This window comes from Apteryx rowi, unplaced genomic scaffold (genome assembly GCF_003343035.1).
Source record: "Apteryx rowi isolate R43461 unplaced genomic scaffold, aptRow1 scaffold_236, whole genome shotgun sequence".
Taxonomy (NCBI): domain Eukaryota; kingdom Metazoa; phylum Chordata; class Aves; order Apterygiformes; family Apterygidae; genus Apteryx; species Apteryx rowi.
In genome coordinates this window covers 151,672-162,119 of record NW_020448708.1, presented here as the reverse complement: position 1 = coordinate 162,119, position 10,448 = coordinate 151,672, and the positions used below count along the sequence as shown (strand labels likewise).

The window sequence follows — 10,448 nt, the reverse complement described above, 5'->3', positions numbered from 1 at the left end:
TTTGAATGCACTCAGGAGTTGAAACAGCACTTCTCAGATGCAGCATTGGAAACTGTAGAAACAAAAGCAGGTAGAAAGGGTAGGACAGATTTTCAAGGGGAATCAAGGATAGATGGGAGGATACTGAATCAATAAGTGAGAACTGGTTGAGTAAGATGGAAAATTAAAAGGGGAGGATTTAAAGGCACATGGAAAGAGCCATGAATAGTCTTCTGGAGTAGACTAGATGGTAAATTTATCTTAAAAATCACAGTGAGGTGGAGAAATCACAGAGCAAACACTAAGAAGAAGTCACTTTTTTGAGTGAGTGAATGCAACAAAGTAAGATAAAAAGCCTTTATGAACTATCAGTACTACTATGATGCTAAAATAGTAATGAGGTATCAGTAAGCACAGTAAGACTTTTGGTTCTTTCTCTTCATCTTTAGATAAGAAGTTTTATTTAGCTCTGAGCTGGCTTTAGGGGAATTTAATTAAACTCTTGCTAATGTTCAGTTCCCAGAACACAGGAAAGGTTAAAAAATGTGTTCTTTCTAACTTGGACTGTTGCACACTAGAGTGTGACCCATAACAATTGTGCTATTCCTCCTATATGAGGAAGTTTTACTTCCACATTCAACACAATTACATCAATTCCTAAAGCTTGGAACAGGCCTTATTACAGTGTTTGTAAGAGCAGATGCTTGGCAAGTCTATATATGCTAGCGAGAACATCATTCAGTTTTATGCACACTTCTGTTTTCTGGCTTGGCATAATTCATTAGCACACTCTACAGAATACTCCATAAAACTGGATTTGGCTGTAATGTTAAGGTTCTAATGACTACAGCATTGTTAAAAAAAAAAAATGCAGTAGTTTCTTTTTTATTCTTCAAGTTGATGTTCACATCCGATAAACTGAAAAAGTAGGCAATGAGCTTTTTGCAAGATAATAGCAGGAAAAACAATGTAGTTTTAATTTTTTTAATATTCTCTTTCCAGCATTTAAAGTAGTGACATAGTACAACAATTTTTGTGATGGCTAGCAGATCCCACATAACTAGAATTAGTACAGTATGTACATTTTTATGGCTTATTTCATCCTCATTCTAATATAAAGATTCTTAAAAGGGGCCGTATGTAAAGATGAGGTCAAAGCTTTAATTAAAGTCACCAGTATTGCTTTCCAACCTGTTATGGCACAGCATCAGGTAGAGGAATAAACAAACAAATACAAGCATAACCTGATTTATCTGCGTGTCCCCAACATAAATTTGTTTAATGTAAAAACAAATAAAGCAAAGCTTTGATGGAGGTTGAGCAGAATTTTCAACATCTGTGCAGATAAATTTAATTTATTCCAAAAGAAAAAGCAGCATTAGCTCATCATGTAAAAGCTGATTTAAATGTTTTCATACAAGAGAAAGCATATGCACTAGCTAAAACAAATTCAGTTTTGCCCTTAAAACCTATTTCCCTTAGACAGCCATTACTTCTGAGTTTTCTACCATGATAATGTTCAGTTATTACGTCTTTTTTATTCTCTTCTTGGTTTTACACATGCCACTAACCTAAACCAGAGTTATATGTCCCAGGGGCAGCAACACCCTAAATGCGGCTTCTGTGTAGCATCAGGCAGGTACACTGCAGATTGCCTCTGCAAATCGTTATGTGCAGATCCATAAAGCTGGTCAGGTAAAATAAACTAAGCACAATAGCTTAAATAGTTGAACATAAATGAGTTACAGGTATTTGAATACCCCCCCCACACACAATCTTTCCCCTATAACATATTCAAAACCAAGAAAATAATCTCTGCACACCAGTAACTCACAATAGCAGAGCTACACTGGCTTATCTCTGCAGCAAAGGATAGAGCACTACGAAGAATAAAGATATTTTTTCCTACAAATAAAAGGTTAATCAAAATGATAAATCCCTGTCTGAAACTTACCAAAAAGTATTAAAGTGAGATCTTAAAATTCAAAACTAAAATAATTTGTATCTATCTGAAAACTAGAGATGAAAAAAACTGAATGGGATTAATACCCTTTCTTTTAACTCTAGGTAAGACTGTATAAAGTCTGCATGTGATTTGGAAATCATACAGACACACAAAGTATCACCTGAACTAAGTTTCCTGAAAAAAAGATGAATACGGATCTTAATGTTTTAAAGACCATTTCCTCATGGAAGAGGTCTTTGTGCTTTAAGGAGACTGTTATCACACCTTTCATTCCACAACAGAATTTATAGCTCTGCCTAACTTCTGTGACAAATTAGAAATGGTGAGCATACATACAATACCCTCGCTGTCTTTCTAAAGTATTTTGTTCTTCTTTGAACGATAGTTAGCAAAGAAAATCTTTAAGAGTCTTGAGGCCAATGAGCTGTTTTCATCAATTAGCTTCTAGCTGAGAGAGCAATGGCTGAGAAAGAGCCAAATACTGCCTGAGTGGTGAGGAATGTGGAAAGAGAATCTGAGATTGAAACTCTACAAATTTCAAGGATAGCTGACACTCACCTCAATGTACCTCCAATCTTGGTGGTCCAAACAAGAGAAATATAATATTCTTATAAGAATATATAAGAGTGCTCAGGAGACTAATGCCTATTTGGATGCTTTATCTGTCCCATGCAACTGATCCTGTTTTTTCTTTCTTACTGCCCTTCTTGAAATGAGGATGATTATTTTCTTCAGAATTAAGTCAGGCAAAAAGCTCCTGCACATTGTTCTTCTGGACTTTGGTATGCTAGAAATTTGCATGTTATAATGCCTACGGAGGTCAAGACAGATTATTTGCTTAAAGTCAGTTAAAAAGAAAACTCCTAAGTATGGATTCCTCAAATAAATAAAAAAGAGAAAGACAAAAACCCAGATTATTTTGGAGTCATTACATTTTTTATACACAAATGAATACATGCTACAAGGTTCAGAAACTCACATGCATAAAATAAATCCTTGCTCTTCCCTTCTACCCCCACAAAAAAAMCTAACTTGAATTCTTTCTTAATTGTTAATCTGGGATTCTGTTAGTTTTTTAGCAATCAGATAAAGTGAGGAAACACATATACCAATAATTCTCACAAAATCTGTCTGCTTACTATAACAACCAGAAATGATGTGACCCCGTCATACCACTTGGGCTTTATGAGCTATGCACTATGCTGTTTTAAGACCCAGAATATCAGCCTAAATCAATTTTCCACATCATTGTAGGTGTTTCAGCCACATCACTAACATTTAATAAACTTGTGAGTGAAACCATAAGAAAAAACTTTGGAGAAGAACGGAAAGTTGCACCTTTCAGCCTCTGCATTTTTTCTTTGTTTAGAATGCTAGAAGAAGCCATCCGGAAGGAAGAAAGATTATGAATATCTATAAACTAACTGTTTGACAGAGAGAGAAATGCTGATAATAAGTGGGTTGTGTTTGTCTTTTTTGGCTGATCACAACAGAGATCTGAAGCAAAACAGAAGCTCCTGATGTGTTTGTCTAAAGAGGCAGTAGCATGAGCACAGGCAGCAGGAGTTCAGCTGAAGTTCAGGGCAGATGCTGCTATTAGTTTACACTGCAGGAAAGTAAAATTGCTTCTGGATTTACCTCTTCCTCCCAACTTCAGTGCTAAGCCATGCTGTGTCGCAGAGTCACAATGTCAGTAGGAAAGCAGTCTTTTAGCAGGATACCACGCTCACGATGGCAGTCTAGCTCTTCAATAAATCCATACCAATAGATGACTAATCCAGGGCCAAATCTATGAAGCAAAAAGAAGAATGAATTTATGTGATTGTGCAATCCCAGCACAGGTAAAGCTCCTGCTAATTTCACTCCAAAATTGGAAAGATTTTAATTTAATTTTCAAAATTAAAACAGCATTGAATTGATACACTTCATTAATGCCTGATTCCATGAATAAAAATGCTATTTAAAGATGCAAACAATCTCCATAAGGGGTTTATTCCTTGAGTGCTCTGCACATATAACTTACCAGCCAAAAACAGACCTGTGTCTTCAATATTAAGCAACTTTCAAAAACTTTGATACATACAGAAGTTTTTCTTGCAATACGTTCCATTTTTTTCAGATTTGGACATTTAGACATTAAAAATACATGGGTTTATGCAATTCCAGTTCATGTGCATTGTAGTACTGTGAAGATCAACAATGAATCCTTAAAATATAATGTCTATAATGCGTTATTATGCAAGTAATTAGTAAGGTAAACTGTACATAGTTCATAAAGAAATAGAAAGTTTCTACTGCAAGGTCTCTGAAATGTGCCTCAGGAATTCCTCAGATATTACTAACACTGACTGATCCCCACTAGGCAATCTCAGGAAGTAGCCCCATGGACTATTTTACCAATCAGGAAGTTCAGACCTTCAGACTGGGTTCATAAAGAAGTAATCACTATCAATCACTGTGTACTGCGATATGTTTTGCACATCAGTTTCACGTTTTTCCTACTGAGAGCACTTAATTAAAGGGCAGCACTACTTTTGGTGTAGAGTTGCAGGAATTTTACAGTGAAATCATAAATTATGAATGTTGGGTTAGTAAAAGGATGTCTAAAAACAGAACTGCTTTCTGTAGTCTAACATTACAGCAGTCTGTACAACACTAGGCCAAAAAGCTTTTTCTTTCTGTGATTTATTATATGCTGTAGTGAACTTGCCAAAAACAACAGTGCAGGATGAGCTGTTAGATACCGCATGTACAAGAAAAAGTTCAATAGAATGTCATGTAATGGTTTATACACAGAGCTGTGCTTAGCACTCGACCAATATGGTAGCCAATTTTTGTTAATGTTTAATTATAATAAAAGTGTGTCAGGGGGATGCACAGTAACTTAAATGTCCACTTAGCATACAATACAAGCACTCAAAACTGTGGATAGTGCCAGACTGGCTTCATTAGGGTGGTTTCTTTCCAACAATGGAGGAAAACTCYATTTGATGTGCTCGTGTAATGGAACAGGCATCAAAGGAAGAAGAAACCCCTGTGGCTTCCTCCTGCGGTTTCAATTAGATATGGTACTCTTTTGCCCAAAACTGCTGCACAATGTTGTAACATTCTGGTTTACAGCTACAACCCTTCAGCCTAGAAGTGGCTGCATTTTAGTGGCAAAGCAAATGACCCCTCAGCATAGGTGACTTACTAGCTTGGTAAGTGTGGTCATTTTTGAAACTGAAAGATGCTATGTGAAAGTGCAAAGGTTATAAGTGTGACAAATCCAGCCACGCTAAATAATATAATCAAGCATGTTTGTTTAGTATTGAATAAAGCCCAGACTAAAAAATGGCTCATGCAGAAGGGTGATGCAGCCTACACCCAATCCTTTTCTCTGGTGGTCAACAACTTCAGCCTCTACCGTCTCTAAGGATTTCTCTCTGTTGTCATTTTCTGAAGCCCATGTGGAGCCAACACCTCACTGTAGTAAGGACAACAGCTAGTCTAACAGTAGCAAGGAGCAAATGGCAACTGAAGCAAAGGACCGAAACTCACTGCAGGATCAGTCCTGTGCTGCCCCTCACTGTCTCCAGGGAGAGGCAGTAAGTTGCTGACGCTGTCTGGCCCTACTTTTGTTATTTGACACACTATGCATATGTTCCCACACCAACCAACCATGGCAAGAGGGATAACTAGGTGGCGATGTACTTCTGTACTAACTGAACTTATCTTAAAAGCAAAAATCCCCGCAAGACAGAGAGCATATTTTACATTTCTAATGGACTATTTTAGGCAAGGCAGAAACTAAAAAATGCACATGCAGCACTTTCATTACGAGCACACGTGCCAGGTAAAAAACTTAATGCTAATGAGCAGCTGCTCAGCCCAAGTTCTGAAGGGCTCATTTTGCTCTGCCTGGTAGTCTGAATCCCCCACCCCTGGAAAAGGCAGGGCGCACTGTGCTTAAGCTTTTGTCTGTATCTGAAATTACAAGTTTTAATAAAATCAATATTTTTAGACTAGTCAAAGGGATTGTTTATGTTTCTATCAAATCATTAGAACTCATAAACACCATTTTTCAGGAATATTGTTCACTTAAAAATTATGTTCAGAAATGACAGTTCTGATGATAAACTTTATATACAGGAACATCTACATATTGTTAATTGCAGGAGCAAGTACACATGAAAAACATGAAAACATCCATCAAATCTGCTTTTCACTGTGTTCATGTAGCAAAACGATTTGCCCTGTGCTACCTAAGTTGCATTTTTTTTCACTATATTGTATCATTCTCTCTATTATGGCTCTATATCAGACAGACCATATGTATGATCACATAAAATCATACCATACTTTTGTTTAAAAAGACTTAAGTGGAGTACTTAAGACCAAAATTAACTTGTTGGCACATTAAGCATTTGCCACTGACTATCAGGAACTCCTGCTGCTAAGTGCTAATTTCTCTCTCATTAACGCTCAGAGTTGGCAAATCACAAACAATGCCACTGGTTAATTACTGCTGCCTTTATTTGAAAAGACATTTAACCTTTTTTGTGTAGGGGGATGAGGTAGGGAAATGTAAGCTAGAAGTAAGAACCATCCTTTTTAATTCAACTCCTTTCAAAGGACGTATGTGACACCGTGGAGAATGAAACTCAGTACTGTAAATTACAGAGCAAAGCTAAAAACTTATTTCTAGATTAATAACAACATTTAACAAATTGGTGACTAATCTTCCTTTCAGGGCCAGTGCTGACAACTTTGGCTTACACAGGAGAATTAACTAAAATGACAGAATGCTTGCTTAGTATGGCTATGGAAAAGGGACTCAGTAGCTCTGAGCAGGAAAATGCAACTTCAAATGCACAAAACAATTCTAATACTATAATGATATGGCATGTAACATAGGTCAAGTCATCCCTGTTTGGAGAAGGTTCAAGCTTAAGGCGAACAAATGAGCATCAGAAAGTATGTAGCTATGGACTATTATGGATTTTACTCTTGCTCAGATGGATTGTATAAACTTCTAAAAATGTACCTGTATTTTTTCCTCCCTTCCCCTGACTTTAGTTCTTACCCTGAAAAGTCTAGCTACAAAGAAACATGTCCAAAAGTTAAATGAAACTGCAGTTTTACCCATTCCAGTGAAACTCTCTACAGTTAGAGCCATATTAAGTTTTCTTTTTTTTTAAGCTGAAATCAAAGTAACTGAGTTTTGGTTAATTTTGTGTTTTGTGCAGGAAAAACAGAACAAGAAATATAAAGGCAAGCTTCCTTCAGAATATAATAGACATAGCAAGTGAAACTTGTTCATACAAGTTGCATCAGTTTACTTAAAATAAATTCATAAATACATAGTTATCATTATATAAACCCTGTTTTGGTCCTTGTCTGCTTTTGACATCAGAAGTTGTGATTATAAGGCAACCTAAGCCAATCTAACTGCACTTTAGTGCAGGGTCAGAGTGCCAAAAATGCTGAAAGGGAGGTAGACAGACTTACCACAATGTGGTAAGAAAGAGCAGGACCACAAAATGCAATGGATTAACTCAGGCTGCCAAGGAACTGCAGTCCAATTTAGGCTTGATACAGAAAAGTAAACTGAGTCTAAGTTTTAAGGGCAGCAGACAGCATCTCTCAAGGAGTAAGYTGAAGGATTTGAATTATATGCTGGAGATATGAAAATACAGAGTGTGATTTTTACAGGTTCAGGAGTGGCTTAGATAAAACTTATGTCTAATTATGTTTTGCTAAGTATGCTAGGCTTACTCTGATTCAAGAGTGTTCACAGAATCTTTTGTACTGGTTTAGTTACACTGATTTTAAAACAAACACAAAGTTAAACGAGTATAGTTTTGCACATTGATAATCCTGAGACTCTAGACTTTGTTTTTCCTGGAAAGAAGGAGTTTCATAGAGATACGCTGAAAAAACAGAAAGGTGAAATTTAGATAAGCTGAAGCAAGTTTGGAGAAAACAAGCCAAATGGTTGTTCTTCTTAAAAAAAGATATCTTTCTTTACTGTTAATCTTATATACACAAATCTTCATTTAAGTCAAAGTATCATTTAAAAAAAGGAGAAGAAAAAAGTAAGCAAAATGTGAATCTGGCTTTAACTTGCCCTCCAGTTGAACCAGTTTTGTGTTAGAAAAGAAAAAAAAGACTTTTATTTATTTATCAAAGTGGCCTAGTAGACTCTCACATACTCTACTTCCCTGCAAGAGAAACTACTTTCTAGTAATGTCTTTTCTTCCAGAATGTCTGTGTGGGGTCCATGCTAGCTTCTAAGGATTTGCCTAGACATGTGGCTGTTGTGAGTTGATTTTTTCACCATGAAAAAGCCTTGCATGTGGTTTTATGAAAAATGCATTTTCAACACACAGCTCGATACTGAGCAGAAATGTAAAACATCTTGCAATTGTTTTTACATAAATGTTCATTTTATTTATTTATTCTTAGTCTATTTGTTATAGATGGTTCTATGAATCTCAGGATAATGTAAATAATTTTTAATTCCAAGAGGTTCTCATAACGAAATGCTGGCATATGAATTCTTATTTCTAATATACATCATTTAAGCAAATATGTTATCGAACAGATACAGTTGTGTACTCATATTAAATGAAAGCAGAATAGTATACCTGGTTGGTGATTTCAGTTACGAAGGTCACATCTGAATGTATCTTTAAAAGACTGTATTCTGGGCCCTCATTTTTAAATGTCAGATCACCAACAGTGCCAGCTACAAAGCTGGCTCTGCTGGGTACCTGATGTGCCACATGTGTAACGGCTTTATTGTTAGTTACATTTTCAGTTGTTACTGGGATAAAAAACAAACAAACAAAAATAAGAACTTTTTTTTTTTTTTAATGTGAGGCAAATTAGAGCATTACCACTTGCATGTCACTACTTATTTCTTGGGAAAAAAGGAATATAATGATTCACAAATAAGCCATTACTTTCTAAGTTGATTTTAATATGATTCTTTAGAATTACAGTTATAAGTAATCTGTTTTTACAAGTGGTACTAATAAACCCTATAGATATAATAAATAAAAAAAMCCCCATAATATCTGATAAGTGATCTGTTTAAGGACTCAAACTTTATTTTAGTATATTTCTAAGAGTGGAGTGGGTTTCTAGGAGTTGACCATTTGTCTCAGTGGTGGGAATTATATACAGGCAGAGCATAGGCTAGTAGGCAGCAACTGCAAACCACATTTTCAACTTAGGTCAATTGGCATCAGTCAGCCAACTTCCTTAAGTCTAGACCAGTTTACTTCTGCTGGTGACAAAGCCTTATATATCTTGGCAAGCATTTAAAAGCCACTGCTCAGAAACTGACTTTGATTAGCAAGAAATTTTCCATTTAAACTGTTACTACAAGCCTAGTTCAGAATAGTTTGTAACAATTAACATACTTCTACTACTGCACACTCATATAAATAGAGTTTTAAAACCAAATTAAGGTACTTGTGTGTAAGGGTAGTGCATTTTCAAAACCCTGAATTCAGTTCAAAGATAACTATATTTTTTATTACCCCTTTCTCTTTTTAAACCCTCCACACACGTTCATCAACCAACAACACAGGTCTATGATTTAAACAAAAGGTGCCTTCAAGGCATCACACAACCTTCATCAAATCTGGTCAAAACATGCAAAAAACCCTGTAATCCCAATATTTAGTAAAATCTAGTACCTGAGTGCTACTTTTTGCAGTATAAATCTGATTCTTAAATCTAATCCTCAGAAGGCTACAGTATTTTTGGCCCCAAACTCCCATAAGCTACTTAATATGATCTTCCTGCAGTAGCAACTGCACAAAAATATATTTGGCTCACAAACGTGACTCAAGAAAAAGTTGAACAGGTGCATTCAAACAGGGCCAATTCTTAGACAAGGTCAGATTGGGGAAGCGGGCATTTTAAAATTTCTGATCAGGTACTTTTAAAGATAATAGGAAACTTGTCCATGACAGCAGCAAGCAATGCATCAAGCCTTACATACAGAGGTTAGCAGTATATCATGTCTCATGGATCCAGGCATTCAGTGTATGCTGCTCAAGGTAAAATAGGTGAGTAAAACCTGATCTGCTTTAAGATTTGATGTTACCACAGTAGTTTGGTCAAGCTTTATTTTTACTGAAGACAAGGAAAAAAATTAAAATCTACTAATATTCTGAGACTTCCAGTTCCAAGGAGGTTTTGACTCACAAATGGAAATTTCTTTTGGGATGAGAAAGGCAGGCATTTCTATGAACACTAGATATTGCTGTGATACTCCATTRATGTGGAATGTTGGAGCTGTCAGGTGAAAAAGGGTGGATGGAAACTAATATCGGGACTCTGTAGTCACACCTCTCTTGGATACAATTAAATTTTAATGAGCTTTTATTTATACTAGTTGCCTTTTTATCTGTGTGATGAGGCTGTTAAGGCATCAATCAAAGAGCAGCATTTTTGTTGGCCACATTTCACCAGGCTTATAATATGATTTAATTGCTTCCGGCGTTTG

General features: G+C 36.1%; 1 protein-coding gene across 1 annotated transcript in view; it reads right to left on the bottom strand.

The window, feature by feature from the left end:
• Window positions 1-979: 979 nt before the first annotated feature.
• CUNH15orf41 (chromosome unknown C15orf41 homolog) overlaps window positions 980-10,448 on the bottom strand; it is a 103,621-nt gene continuing 94,152 nt past the window's right edge. Inside the window, exons 9-10 of the mRNA XM_026066023.1 lie at window positions 3,584-3,734; window positions 980-2,756 (exon numbers count right to left, since the gene is read on the bottom strand). Of these exons, the coding sequence (XP_025921808.1) occupies window positions 3,605-3,734 (130 nt within the window). The 3' untranslated portion in view covers window positions 980-2,756; window positions 3,584-3,604. The remainder of the gene's footprint in view (window positions 2,757-3,583; window positions 3,735-10,448) is intronic.